The 15,426-nt window shown below is 44.7% G+C and overlaps 1 protein-coding gene and 1 pseudogene across 2 annotated transcripts; both read right to left on the bottom strand.

Annotated features, from left to right (window-relative positions):
- Positions 1-801: 801 nt before the first annotated feature.
- On the bottom strand, positions 802-6,799 carry LOC306899032 (tubulin alpha chain-like; annotated as a pseudogene). Its single transcript has 5 exons — positions 6,718-6,799; positions 5,789-5,872; positions 1,826-1,959; positions 1,210-1,741; positions 802-1,097 (listed from the first exon to the last, which is right to left on the bottom strand). The product of its transcript is annotated as a tubulin alpha chain-like (transcript).
- Positions 6,800-11,295: 4,496 nt separating this feature from the next.
- On the bottom strand, positions 11,296-13,437 carry LOC306898888 (tubulin alpha chain-like). The gene is made up of 4 exons (XM_079464762.1): positions 13,386-13,437; positions 13,058-13,280; positions 12,796-12,944; positions 11,296-12,703 (listed from the first exon to the last, which is right to left on the bottom strand). The coding sequence occupies exons 1-4, from the start codon at positions 13,386-13,388 to the stop codon at positions 11,726-11,728; spliced, it is 1,353 nt and encodes a 450-aa protein (XP_079320888.1). The 5' UTR covers positions 13,389-13,437; the 3' UTR covers positions 11,296-11,725.
- Between the last annotated feature and the right edge of the window lie 1,989 nt (positions 13,438-15,426).

The following is a 15,426-nucleotide window of genomic DNA, read 5'->3' as shown; positions in this document are numbered from 1 at the left end:
GTCTTTTATGTTTAAGGGATAGTTCAACCCAAGAAAATGACAATTATTTCATTAATTACTCATCATCATGTCATTCCAAATTGTACAAACACAACATAATAATAATTTTTATAATGTTAGTAACCATACATTGTATTGGACAGAAAACCACTGAGATATTTTTCAAAGCATATTTTTTTCAGCAGAAGACACATATACAGGTTTTGATTGATATGAGGTTCCATACATTTTTATGGACTTTTATTTCTGTGTGAAGTATCCCTTTAAAAATACTGAAAAGCATTTAGAAAGGCATAAAGAGCAGAGACATGTATAGTTCGTACAAATGTTAAACAGAACACAACGCCCTTATTGTCATTGGGCAATTTCAGTGGTACAATGACAATGAATGACAATGCTTCTCACACTGATGCCAATGGACATACAGACAGCTGAATCATGGGTAACAGCAGGTGGACATTTTTGTGCCGGACACGGATGGGGGAGGGGTAATGTGGTAAAAATGCTCAGTGTTGTGCTCAGTCAATGTCTTTACGCAATTTTCATGTGCAACCACACTCAGATTTCAATGGGTAACATGAAAGACACATATCATAAATAGAAAGTATTCTTAGATGGATTTTGGCCACTAAATAAAACCTATAAATACCGTTTTATTATAGTAACAGTTACAGTTTACCTTTTAAAAATCTAGTTTATGAAGTAAAAAAACTGAAATTTTAATTACTAAAAAACAATCTAATTAAAATATTAGCAAATAAAAAATATAGCAGATTACCATGAGATTATAAGAATATTATATTAAAATTCCACTCCATCTTCATCACCATCCCCAATGGTGTCTGTGCCCACTTCTTCATAATCCTTCTCTAAAGCTGCCAAATCTTCTCGGGTAAATGGAAATTCTTCTTCCTCCATGCCCTCTCCCACATACCAGGGCACAAAGGCTCTCTTTGCATACATCAGATCAAACTTGTGATCTAGTCGAGCCCAGGCCTCAGCGATGGCTGTAGTGTTGCTCAGCATGTACACAGCCCTCTGAACTTTAGCCAGATCTCCACCAGGTACCACAGTTGGGGGCTGGTTGTTGATGCCCACTTTGAAACCAGTGGGGCACCAGTCCACAAACTGAATGGTGCAGCAATGGCGGAGTTGACATATTTGGGCACTAAGTCTCCATGATAGAGAAGACAACGGCCATGTATTTACCGTGACGTTGATCACACTTTCCCATCTGATTGAATGGTTCAAAGCAGGCGTTGGTTAGTTCAGCCACAGACAGCGGCTCATGGCACGTCTTCTCAATAGGGATCACCTGAGCGTATGACGCCAGAGGGAAATGAATATGTGGGTAGTTCACCAAGTTGGTCTGGAACTCGGTGAGATCCACATTGAGAGCTCCATCGAATCTCAGCGAGGCTGTAATGGAAGAAGAGGTTAGTGTAAGAGGGATGCTCAATGTCCAGGTTTTTACAATGCAAATGTCATAGATGGCTTCGTTGTCCACGATAAAGGCGCAGTCGGAGTGCTCCAGGGTGGTGTGGGTGGCCAGGAGGGAGTTCTAGGGCTCCACCACTGCTGTGGACACTTGAGGAGCAGGATAGATGGCAAACCCAAGTTTGGACTTCTTGCCATAGTCAACAGAGAGACGCTCCATTAGGAGGGAGGTGAAGCCAGAGCCGGTTCCATTACCAAAGCTGTGGAAAATTTGAAATCCTTGAAGGCCCTTGCACTGATCAGCCTGTTGAAATAAGAGGGAATTAGAGGGGAATTACATTGTAATTTAAGATCACACTCAATATTTTAAATTGGCAGGAAATCTCACCAGTTTCCGGGTTCTGTCCAGTAGTTTACCAATAGTGTAATGACCACCGATGTAGTTATTAGCAGATTCTTCTTTGCCAATGATTAACTGCTCGGGATAGAATAATTGGCGATATGTACATGATCGCACATCATCTGAAGGAAAAACAACTCAAGTTACTGGAGTTCCAGCAGTTACAGTAGTGGTAAAATGTGATGTCCAGCTTTGGAAAATGTATGTCTTTGCCCTTTATTCAAATATTATTAGGTTAAAAAAGTCTGTATGCATTTCTGTATGCGAACCCTACCATCTGCATCTCTCTCCCAACCCCCACAGGCAAGAACAGTTCCCCTACCCAGGTCTCGTCCTGCAGGACCTCGTAAAGTCCCACCTCAAGGATGTGGAGGGAACAGACTTGGTCACGAGGACGCAGGACCTTCACCCCTGGAACCAGTCTCACAGCTCCGGGACGCCTGAATTTCTCGGCTTCTCCGGTCTCCCCTCGCCAAGCACTTGCCCCACTTCTGGGTCTGGGTCAGTCTGTTGGCATTGCGGATACCCACAGGATGCCCCTGGTAAGGTGTGTGCACGGGACGTAGTGAAATTCCCAGTCATTTCCGCGCTTATACAATTTAGGGGACAAAAGCATAGAGTGGAGGTTGCAGTTAACCAGCACTTCCGACATCCGCTGATCTTGAGATCGAATTGGCTGGCTTTTCCTAAATTATTGGGTTATTTGTACACGGATGTCTCTGGGGAGCAAGTCAGTTGTATCGACGGTAACCCTCCCTAACCCGCACGACCGCTTTCCTATCCAAATTTTGCTCTTAAGAATAACCGTTTGTATCGAGTGACCCAAGACGCTCAGACAATAGAAGATGCAACCCAATTATTTGTTCCAAAGAACCGTCTGGAAATGCTTTTCCAGGCGGTTCATTGTAATCCAATGGCAGGACATTTAGGCCAGCGGACCACACTAAATTGTCTCATGGCCCGATTCTTTTGACCGGGCATTAACATGCGCAGCGTCTTGTCATGAATGTCAGCTGGTAAATCCTCCGGCCTCCCCAAAAGCGTGGTTGTGCCCGCTTCCATTAATGCAGATCCCCGTCAAGCAAATTGGTATTGACCTCATCTGGCCATTGGAGCGATAAGCAAGAGGAGATCGTTTTGCCTTAGCCCTGGTGGACTATGCAACACAATATTCTGAAGTGGTGCCACATGCAACATCGCCACTAATTCACACCAATGTTTTTCACTCACAAACGGATGGTCTGGTGGAATGATTTAAACACATTCGTAAGTTCGTAGACAAAGATGCCAAAAATTGTTACAGATGTTTTGAACTCCGCTTACTCGCCGTGTGGGAGGTCCCGCAAGCCTCCACAGGGTTTTCCCCCTTTGAGCTTCTTTATGGACATCTGCCCCGAGGGGTTTTAGACATTCTTAAAGAAACTTGGGAGGACGGACCTTCTCAAAGCAAAAATGAAATTCAATATGTGCTGGACCTGAGAACAAAACTCCATACGTTGGGGCGGCTATCTATGGAGAATTTGTTACAGGCTTAGGACAAGTAAAGCCGGCTGTATAACAGGGGAACCAATTTACGAAAGATTACACCGGGAGTCACACGGCAACCCTATCACCGGTATCCAAAGAAAAAACAGCCTTCGCCATTCGGATTTGTCATGAACTGCTCCGAGACTTAGGGTGAGATCCAAATGCAGCTTTACTCTCAGAATGGTCAAACAGGCAGAGGTCATACAACAGCGACAAGGATAACATAGACAGGCAGAATCAAGGTCATCAACAAGGCAGAGGGTCAAAAGGCAGGCGGCAAGGAGTCATAGGAACAGGAGTAGACACAGGTAATACACGGGTAAACAGATAATATAAACGCTCAGAAATGCAGACAGGCTAACAAGACTTCGCAAAGATTGAGAGTCCAAACACAGTATATATAGGGGAGTGGTAATGGGAATCATCTGGTGGTGATTGTCTGTGACATGAGACACCTGGTGGCGGTTAGCATGGGATTCTGGGAAATGTAGTCCTGAGTGGAGTTCCCTCTACTGGAGTTCATGGGCACTCCAGCTGACAATCGTGACATAGCCCCCCCTTTAAGGAGCGGATTCCAGACGCTCCTAACATTGTCCAGGAGGGAGGAGGAGCGGAGGCGGACCCGGGGGCGGGATGGAGGGCCAGGACCGTGGAGCGGAAGAGAACCCCGGAGACTGAGGCTGAGCAGGCGGCCAGGGCTGAGCAGGCTGTGCAGGCGGCCAGGGCGGAGCAGGCTGTGCAGGCGGCCAGGGCGGAGCAGGCTGTGCAGGCGGCCAGGGCGGAGCAGGCTGTGCAGGCGGCCAGGGCGGAGCAGGCTGTGCAGGAGGCCGGGGCTGAGGCGTCCCTTCAAGGAGACTAGGCCGACTTGTCGGATCAGGGGTATAACGCGGGTCCGACGGTTCAGGAACCGGCACAGGCGTGGATTCGGCCGTCTTGTCCGAAGACACAGGCGTGGAGGCGGCCGTCTTGTCCGAAGACACAGGCGTGGAGGCGGCCGTCTTGTCCGAAGACACAGGCGTGGAGGCGGCCGTCTTGTCCGAAGACACAGGCGTGGAGGCGGCCGTCTTGTCCGAAGACACAGGCGTGGAGGCGGCCGTCTTGTCCGAAGACACAGGCGTGGAGGCGGCCGTCTTGTCCGAAGACACAGGCGTGGAGGCGGCCGTCTTGTCCGAAGACACAGGCGTGGAGGCGGCCGTCTTGTCCGAAGACACAGGCGTGGAGGCGGCCGTCTTGTCCGAAGACACAGGCGTGGAGGCGGCCGTCTTGTCCGAAGACACAGGCGTGGAGAAGGCCATCTTGGGATGAGGCTCAGATATGGCAGACGTGACGTGTGCAGACTCTGGCAGCTGGGCAGGACTGACGTGAGACTCTGGCAGCTGGGCAGGACTGACGTGAGACTCTGGCAGATCGACTCGGACTTGGGTTGACTCTGGCAGATCGACTCGGACTTGGGTTGACTCTGGCAGATCGACTCGGACTTGGGTTGACTCTGGCAGATCGACTCGGACTTGGGTTGACTCTGGCAGATCGACTCGGACTTGGGTTGACTCTGGCAGATCGACTCGGACTTGGGTTGACTCTGGCAGATCGACTCGGACTTGGGTTGACTCTGGCAGATCGACTCGGACTTGGGTTGACTCTGGCAGATCGACTCGGACTTGGGTTGACTCTGGCAGATCGACTCGGACTTGGGTTGACTCTGGCAGATCGACTCGGACTTGGGTTGACTCTGGCAGATCGACTCGGACTTGGGTTGACTCTGGCAGATCGACTCGGACTTGGGTTGACTCTGGCAGATCGACTCGGACTTGGGTTGACTCTGGCAGATCGACTCGGACTTGGGTTGACTCTGGCAGATCGACTCGGACTTGGGTTGACTCTGGCAGATCGACTCGGACTTGGGTTGACTCTGGCAGATCGACTCGGACTTGGGTTGACTCTGGCAGATCGACTCGGACTTGGGTTGACTCTGGCAGATCGACTCGGACTTGGGTTGACTCTGGCAGATCGACTCGGACTACCCTTTCATGCAGGGGCTCTAGGTTGGCAGCCATCTCGTGCGGTGTCTCTGGGCTGGTAGCCATCTCGTGCAGTGGCGCTGGGCTGGCGGCCATCTCGTGCAGTGGCGCCGGGCTGGCGGCCATCTCGTGCAGTGGCTCTGCTGCCAACTGCGCTTGACACTGTTGCCCCCCCCAAAAAACGTTATTTGGGGTTTCAACACTGTCCTCTGCCTCTCCCACAGTGAACGGAGAGTCACATAACATCAGTGCATAGTTCATTATGTCCCTTAAACTGCAATTAGATTCCCCTCTAGGTAACAATGATTTAATTGGGTCATTAAGTCCGAAACGGAACAAGTCCTTAAACAAAACTTCATCGTAGATCGGTACTTCATAGGATATTGCACAGAACTGTTTAACATACTCTTCAACAGATAGGCCTCCTTGACGAAGGCCCAATAGTTGATCAACTGGGTCAATGCTAGAGCTGGGAAGTTGCCATCCTGACCTTGAACCGGGAACAGACATCTCAGTAAAGAGAGGGTACCGGGCTGCTGGATCCTGGTGTGGCGAAGTCTTCTGTCATGAACTGCTCCGAGACTTAGGGTGAGATCCAAATGCAGCTTTACTCTCAGAATGGTCAAACAGGCAGAGGTCATACAACAGCGACAAGGATAACATAGACAGGCAGAATCAAGGTCATCAACAAGGCAGAGGGTCAAAAGGCAGGCGGCAAGGAGTCAAAGGAACAGGAGTAGACACAGGTAATACACGGGTAAACAGATAATATAAACGCTCAGAAATGCAGACAGGCTAACAAGACTTCGCAAAGATTGAGAGTCCAAACACAGTATATATAGGGGAGTGGTAATGGGAATCATCTGGTGGTGATTGTCTGTGACATGAGACACCTGGTGGCGGTTAGCATGGGATTCTGGGAAATGTAGTCCTGAGTGGAGTGCCCTCTACTGGAGTTCATGGGCACTCCAGCTGACAATCGTGACAGGATTACACCAATTCCTAACACTTCCGTTTGGTTTGTTCAGGCCTCATGGACCATATCCTCCGACCCCATCTGACATATGCCGCTGCATATTTAGATGATATCAGTGCTGAGGGAGGCCGGCCTCATAGCCAATCTGAAGAAGTGTGCGATTGGCTGGGTGGAGGTCAAGGATTCCACTTGGGTCACGGACAGGTGCATCCCCAAATTTATCAGATGGCAGCTGTTGCAACCTGTACGAGACCTAAGAACGAAAAAGAGATGAGACAGGATATTATAGGATATTTGTGTCTAAATATTCAGACCTCACCAGCCCGCTGACTGATCTCACTAAAAAGGAAGTGCCAGACCCGGTCCAGGGGGCGGCAGGCCATATGGCTCCCCGGCCTGAGTCAGGTGGTGGAGGTATGTGGCGAGGGGGGCGAGGTTCATTCTTTTTTTGAAATACTTTATTCACAAAAAGTTCACAAAAACAAAGAACACAAGAACAAGCAGAATAAGAAAAAGAAAAAAAGATTATAATACTACCCCCTCCCCAAAAGGGTGCTCCAATGTTCTACAGTAGATATGTAATGTAACAATGTCTTCAAGGTCAGTCACATTCTAATAACACATTTTCCACATGATCTAGATAGGGTTGTCAGATTTTAATAAAGGTATTGTATCTCTTTCTAAGGCTATATGTTATTTTTTCTAAAGGCACACATCTATTCATTTCTAAATACCACTTAGTTATAGATAGAGGGGAATCAGACTTCCATGAGACAGCAATGCATTTTTTAGCAACTGCCAGAGCTATCTCAGCGTTTCAACTTTGAAGCAGCTGTGTGCGGTTATTTTATGATGTGAGCTGAACTTAAGTATAAATTAAGTCAGCAGCATTCCCAGCAGACCTCGCCCGCTTCCTTCCTTTTTCTGAACGTGTTACAGGGTACAGTCCAGAAAATCACCAGGCGATACCGGCCTCATACAACACAGGTACCTCGTAAGCCCGGGGGGAGAGGAGTGGACCTACCAAAACCACATCTGCAGATCCGGACAAGTATTGCCCTCAAGAACCATGTGAGTCCGAAGGGAGAGGGCTCGACCCGACGGCACTCACAGGAGAAGTGACAGTAGACCCAGTCCGGAAAATTCTGACCCAAGAAGGGAGCATGCAAGGCGGAAACAAGCTCTATACGAGTGAGGTGATCGCTGGTGGAGAGATGCCTGGTCTGAGGTCCGAACAGAGACCTGCCCTGGGCAGAGGGCAAATTCCTGTCCCTCAGAGCAGTTCACATCCTGGGGCATATGAATGTGGAAGCAGACTTGCTGTCCAGACAAGCTGTGACGAACAGGGAATAGAAACCCGAGATAGTCAGACAAATCCGGGAAAGATTTTACGAAGCAAAAGTGGACATCTTTGCTACACAGGAAGCAGCACAATGTCCCCTCTACTTCTCTCTAAGTCATCCAGCTCCCCTGGGTCTGGATGCGATGGCCCATACGTGGCCCAGACTGCATCTTTATGCATATCCTCAGATAGCTCTGCTCTCAGGAGTCCTGGCGAAGGTCCGTCAACAGTAACTCTGGATGGTCTGAGACGCCTAACGAGAACTATAGGGGGTAAATAACAAAACTGGAAGTGATGGGGCTAGGCACTGGAGACTTGAAATGGGAGTTGCAAAGCTAGGGAGCTGCTAAGGGGAATTAGATTTGTACAGGGGGAGAGAACTAGGATTAAGACAGGAACTAGGGAAAATATCCTAGGATCGGCCTGGGGCAAAGTAACAAAACACAGGGAAATACAGAGACATAAGGACTAGCTTTTATAGACATTCTTAACTCTGCTACAGGGTTAAACAAAATGTGACTGGACCCACGCACAACCTTAATCATACTTTAGACTTTATTCTGTTTTATGGTCTTATATACAGGCTTCTACCGGCAGCCAGTGGAGAGAGATGAAAAGGGGTGTCAGATGAGCCCTTTTGTGCTCTTGGAAGGCGAGGCGTGCTGCTGCATTCTGAACCAGCCAGAGTGGTTTGATGGCCTTTGCAGGAAAACCAGGAAGGAGAGCATTGTTGTAGTCCAACCTTGAGATTACAAGGACCTGGACAAGGAGTTGAGCTGCATGCTCAGTGCGATAGGGTCTAAACTTTATATTGTTAAATAAGGCATATATACATGACCACGTTCTCTTTGCAATGTGAACATTGAAAGACAGCTGTTAATCAATATGACTCTGAGGTTCCTGCTTGTTTTGAAAGAATGATTGTGGTACTGCCAAGTTGAATGGTGAGATCATGTTGCACAGTGGAGTGTGCTGGTAATACTTGTAGTTTTGTCTTGGCAGGGTTCAGATGGGGTGATGCTCTTTCAGAGATGTCTTCTAAGCAGGCTGTAATGTGAGCTGCTACAGGGGTATCGTCTGGGTAAATTTAGATGTTACATAGGGGTGTCGTCAGCATAACAGTGATAGGAGAACGTATGATAGGCCTCAAGGATGTTGTGTAAACTGAGAAAAGAAAGCAGTCCAAGCACCGATTCCTGAGGAACCCCAGTGATCTTGTGGTGAGCAGTGGACAGCAAGCCCCTCAAACCCTGAAGCATCTGCCGGAGCCGTAGGATTTCAACCAGGGGAGAGGAGTGCCTGATATTACTAGTGATGACAGGGTTGCTAGCAGTATCTGGTGATTGACAGTGTCAAACACTACAGATAAGTCTAGCAGAATGAGGACCAAGGATTTAGACTCCGCCTTTGCTGGCTGCAGTGCTTCTGTGACCGATAGCAGTGCAGTCTCAGATGAGTTGTTTGTTTTGAAGCCTGACTGCTTGTCATCCAGTAGTTTATTCTGGGATAGGTAGGAAGACACCTGGTTGAAATCTGCCCTTTCAAGTGTTCTGCGCATGAGTAGCAGTGGCCTTGTGAACGTGCGTTGGAGACACACAAGGGAGAGAAGATTATGGTGATTAAACTTGTTATTAAGGTTACTTTTGCACACATACAGTACCCTCGTAACTTCTTGATAATTTAATAGAACTACTATTTTTACATGGACCAATTTAAATTCTTTAGTACTTTTCTGGACCTTCATAGAAACTATCACCATTATGTCTATGAGGAGGTTTGGAAACCTCTCCGATCTAATTAAGCCCTTAAAGAAAAGACACAAAACAGAAATTCACATGTGCAGAAAACACATGTAGTCACATACATTTCACATGTGTTTTGCAAATTTAAAATAAAAGTGTTACACATGTAGTACACATAAGAGTAGGGGTGTAACCCCACCGTCTTGGCCAGATTCCCTCCACTGGCGCTTGTCAATCACACTGGTGCACTCTGGTGGTGGTTGAGGAGAGACCCGCCCCTCATATGATTGTAAAGTGCTTTGGGTGTTCAGTAATAGACAATAAAGTGCTATATACTGAAAATGCCCCATTCATTCATCCTCTCTGTAGTTGCAGCAGCTTTACGTTAATATGCCAGAGGAAAACTGTCCCTCCCTGTTGAGCCTGATCTCTCCCAAGGTTTTTTTCTCTGCTTCTATACATATTTACATTTATAATGGAGTTTTGGTTCCTTGCTACTGTTGCTTACACTGGGATACTTCATAAATTATAAACATCTGGGACTTATTTTGGGTATTTAAAGATTGAAGGTATATTTTAAATATCTAAATCTGGTATGTTTCCAGCTCTGAAAAAATAATTTTCATGTGGTGCTTATTATATTATAAATAAACCAGCTTCAGTAACACATAATTAACCGTTATGGCTAATATAGCTTTGCTAGTTTGCACATTCTAATATTGTAATTTACCTATAAGCACCATCTGTAATATTAACTGTGTACTAAATGTAAATCTCATAAATTTGACAAATTATAAAGAATATGCTTCAATAAATAATTGACAGACTATAAATGTGACAGACTATAGAATAAAACAAACCAAACGAGTATATATAGTCCTTGGGGAATTGGGTGCAGGTGATGGTGTAATCAGAACTCAGGTGATTGTGAATGGAGGAATCTGTGCTCTGATGAGGGAGGCGTGGTCACACCATTATTATTTCCTTTTAATTATAATCTAAAGTTACTTTGCATCAAGGAAAATTGTGAAGAGCGCTTTATAAATAAAACTGATCTGTATTGAATATTTGCATTTTGATGCAGTGGTTTATGAAAAGAGTCAAACTAAAAACAAATCAAGCATAACACTCACCATCTTGTCAGATTTTCCTCTAGGCCGACTTAAGGATTCGTAAAAACAAGGTAGATGTGGTGATAAAAGGAGAGGTGGGGTTTTTCTAGGAAGGGAGGAGGGAGGAGGACAGAGAGAGTCAGCAGGAAGCCGGATAGATAGCCTGTTCACATGAGGAGAGCAATGCAGAAGAGCTGTCCTTCCTACATTAGCTATAGATTGCTATTCTCTGTGGAGTTCTGTGTCTGTGAAAACCTTCTGGACTCTTGACTTGATTTTAAGCATGCGGTAATACAGAAAGATGCTGAGAAGGAACTCTACAGACTATAATGTCAAAGATCTCCGTGCTCATGTGTTAGGTCTGCATACCAGCTATGACAATCTATGACATCATCCCTTATTGCTTGCATGTGATACAAAAGCTTAAAGATGGTAAAAGTATTTCATGGGATAGTTTACCCCAAAATGAAAATTGTTTCATCATCAAAACATCCTTATGTCATTCCAAACTTGAATGACTTGCAGAACACAAAAGATATTTTGAACAATGTTGGAAACCTAACTACATGACCCACATTGACTTCCATTTCATGGACGCAAAACCACTAGGACAAACATTAAGTTTTCAATGGAAGACTCATATACAAGTTTTGATGACAGAACTTTTATGTTCGTGTGAAGTATCATTTTCAGTATGTCAGTTTCTACAGACGTTATATAGAAAGAGGCGAACACACAGGCCTTATTATCATTAGACTTTAATTTCAGTGATACAGTGAATGACAAAACTACATGTACAGACAGCTGAATTATGGGTAACAGCAGGTAGACACGTTTGTGCCGGATAGACAGACACATTTGGTGAGGGGTAATGTGGTAAAAAGTGTTGTGCTCAGTGTAGGTCATTACATCACTTTCATGTGCAACCACGTACAGATGTACATGGGTAACATGACATATCAGAAAGCAGAGAAGAAAATTATTTTAGATAGATCTTATAATTATTTTGGATACTAAGTACAACCCATAATTCCCTTTATTTCATTATACCAGTTTTTACCTTTTACGGTCTCACTTTAGCATGAATTATAAAAATGGAAGAGAAAATCTTAGTTACAGTTTAAGCAAATAAACATGATAGTAGATTACCCTGAGATGATAAGAAAAGTATTTAAAATTCCACTCCATCTTCATCTTCTTCCAGAATGCTGTCTGTGCCCACTTCTTCATAATCCTTCTCCAAAGCTGCCAAATCTTCTCGGGCCTCTGAAAATTCCCCTTCCTCCATTCCCTCTCCCACATACCAGTGTACAAAGGCTCTCTTTGCATACATCAGATCAAACTTGTGATCTAGTCGAGCCCAGGCCTCAGCAATGGCTGTAGTGTTGCTCAGCATGCACACAGCCCTCTGAACTTTAGCCAGATCTCCACCAGGTACCACAGTTGGGGGTTGGTAGTTGATGCCCACTTTGAAACCAGTGGGGCACCAGTCCACAAACTGAATGGTGCGTTTGGTCTTAATGGCAGCAATGGCGGAGTTTACATCTTTGGGCACCACGTCTCCACGGTAGAGAAGACAGCAGGCCATGTACTTACCGTGACGAGGATCACACTTTACCATCTGATTGGATGGTTCAAAGCAGGCATTGGTTATGTCAGCCACAGACATCTGCTCATGGTACGCCTTCTCAGCAGAGATCACCGGAGCATATGTCGCCAGAGGGAAATGAATACGTGGGTATGGCACCAAGTTGGTCTGGAACTCGGTGAGATCCACATTGAGAGCTCCATCGAATCTCAGCGAGGCTGTAATGGAGGACACTATCTGGCCAATGAGCCTGTTGAGGTTAGTGTAAGAGGGACGCTCAATGTCCATGTTTTTACGACAGATGTCGAAGATGGCTTCATTGTCCACCATGAAGGCACAGTCGGAGTGCTCCAGGGTGGTGTGGGTGGTCAGGATGGAGTTGTAGGGCTCCACCACTGCTGTAGATACTTGAGGAGCAGGATAGATGGCAAACTCAAGTTTGGACTTCTTGCCATAGTCGACAGAGAGACGCTCCATCAGGAGGGAGGTGAAGCCAGAGCCAGTACCACCACCAAAGCTGTGGAACACCAGGAAACCTTGGAGACCAGTGCACTGATCAGACTGGAAGAGAGGGGCAAAGAGAGCTTAGCAAAAATAGCATTTTTTAACCCTAGTTTAAAAAGTTACAGTCACTGATTAATTATAAATATTACCAGTTTTCGGATTCGATCCAGGACTGAATCAATGATCTCCTTGCCAATGGTGTAATGTCCTCTGGCATAGTTGTTAGCAGCGTCCTCTTTACCAGTGATGAGCTGCTCAGGGTGAAAAAGCTGACGATAAGTGCCTGATCGCACCTCATCTATGCATAGAAAGCAGAACATATTCAGTCTGAATCATCATTCATGAATCATGAATTTTCACTTTATATTATTATTAGTGTGGCATTCACATTTGCATCCATAGATTACATACCAATCACGGTGGGTTCCAGATCCACAAAGATGGCACGTGGAACATGTTTTCCTGAAGCCGTCTCACTGAAGAACGTGTTGAAGGAATCATCTCCTCCTCCTATTGTCTTATCACTGGGCATCTGTCCATCCGGCTGTATGCCATGCTCCAGACAGTAAAGCTCCCAACACGCATTTCCAATCTGCACTCCGGCTTGGCCAACATGGATGGATATGCACTCACGCTGCAGATTTAAAAAACATCAGCATGTTTACATTCATCATTAAAATGTAGACTAGATTTCACAATTGTGGATTTTAGATAAAAATTTTATGTTTTGTTATGTTACCATTTTGTATTTTGGTCTTCTAGCCGATGTCCAGGAGTCGGTATGAAGCTCTAAATATGCCAAACTCAGACAGAGAACATATTTATACAAGGAGCATCGTGAGGTAACGTGTCCTGTGAAATTGGAGAAGTTATCAATGTTGATACCATCTTCAGGCTAAAAAGATGCAGAACAAAGAGAAAAATGAGGTTAGTACCTCCTACACCCTAAGGAATAGTTAATTGTTCAAGACATAAACTTGAATAGGATGGCAAACAATATTACACAAAGCTTCTTTGATCCTCAGGGGAGTATTTTCACAAAAGCACAGCTGAACAAACTAAATACCTTTACATGTGCAAACTGTTGGTTCTGGTTCGATCGAAATTGTTTTCAACACAAAGAACCCTATGTCTACGAAAGACCTTGTAGGTTAGTCATTCAGAGGACCCACTTTCATGAATTAATAATGCCTCCTCCAATTTCAGAAGGTAATGTGAAACCCTCTGTACGTGCTTTAAATGACGTTTGCCGCAAGTGATCGAAAAACAGCAATACAATAGTTGCTCAAAATTGACTTATACAGTGCATTTAATGATACCTTAAATTTTCCTTTTATTATGCAGCTTCCTCAAAATCATTTCCCTGTAATAGAAGCCCGAGTATTAGAATTTCGCGTATAATCTCAATGTTTAGATGTAAACAGAATTAAGAGATGTTACACTTCTGAGATGTCAGCAGTTTCATGACTCATGACTGTTTCATGCACTGTAGCTCTGTTTACAAAGTATCTGCCCGCAAACCAATTGTATTGTTGCATTGTTGATCATTTTCCTTCAAAGGTAAGACTTTTGTACTCTTAATGTGTTTGTAGAATCTCAAATTTCACTGTTTCATGTGCTGTGTGCAGCTTTATACAGCAACTTGAGAAGAAGATTTGTGCAACACATATTTACGTGATATTTGATCTCATATACACACAGAGAGAGAGAGAGAAAGAGAGAGATAGAGTAAGAAAGATTTTTATAGGCTACTGCCGGCCTCCAATAGTTCCTGGTAATAAAACCAAAACGAAAAATTAAGCTTTTTATGAGCAGGTTTTAATCCACCGGAAGTTGCAATTTCAAGTTACGGCAGCATGGCATAGTAAACTTTTCATAAAATAAACGCACAGCAAAATAAATGTGTTTGATTGATAAAAATGGTAAATGGGAGACCTCCTGGGAAAGCTAGGTTGCTGCTGGAAGAGGTGTTAGTGAGACAAGCAGGGGGCTGTTGTTATTTTTCTGCTAACCTAAGATTGAGTTAGATTTAGGTTCATTTTATGGAAAAATAAAAAATATACCAGTGGATCCTGAACCAATTGGTGTGTTCAACTTTATGCAGTGCCACAAGAACTGATAGGCGTGTAAAGTGACATTAAACTGTACTGCAAGTGTTAATAAATTTAGTGATATAAGCTTTAGTGACAGATATGAACGATCTATCGAATGGAACACGGGGGAACGGCATCTGCCGTTGGTGAAAGGTGAAAGCAACATTCTTATTGGTCTACAAACGCTCACCTGCATTGATTGAACAATTTTGAGGTATGAGCCAGAGACTCTGAGAAACTATTTCTCAGCTGTCAGATAACGTATAGCTGGCTAAATTTAGCCTTTATTGGGATTCACGTTCAAATACTGTATAGGCCAATTGGTTTAATACTGAAAACATTGGGTCAGGAAGTGTCAGGTCATTGATTTGAGGGCTAAAGTTAAATTTTTACTTTCAATAGAGTTAATGTAAAATTACTTTTGATTGCATTTCTAGCGAGAAATAAGTATTGTAGTTTTTAAATATGTGATTGATTATTTTCAAAGATGCTCTCAATTCAAATCCGTTACAGTGCCTTTGTGCACAAATGCTGCTTTTTGTTACCACAGTGCTGCAAGCTTGTTAACTTTTTCTTGTCAAATAAGAAGTCAAATGTGAACATAGCCTTAGATGTTGTAATTCCTTCTACTGCATTTATTGAAAATGTAGCCTTTACAGGCTTCGAGCTAATAATATGTGTGGGAGT

The sequence above is a fragment of the Barbatula barbatula genome (genome assembly GCF_947034865.1).
Source record: "Barbatula barbatula genome assembly, chromosome: 9".
Lineage (NCBI taxonomy): Eukaryota > Metazoa > Chordata > Actinopteri > Cypriniformes > Nemacheilidae > Barbatula > Barbatula barbatula.
Note: the sequence above shows the minus strand (reverse complement) of the source record. Positions and strands in the feature narration are given on the sequence as shown.

Bases quoted from the DNA above. Each gene is read 5' to 3' on its own strand.
- LOC306898888 (XM_079464762.1), bottom strand. The intron at 12,945-13,057 runs GTATGTAATCTA...TTCTATGCATAG, and splicing joins TCTGGAACCCACCGTGATTG to ATGAGGTGCGATCAGGCACT. The intron at 12,704-12,795 runs GTAATATTTATA...CCTCTCTTCCAG, and splicing joins TGGATCGAATCCGAAAACTG to TCTGATCAGTGCACTGGTCT.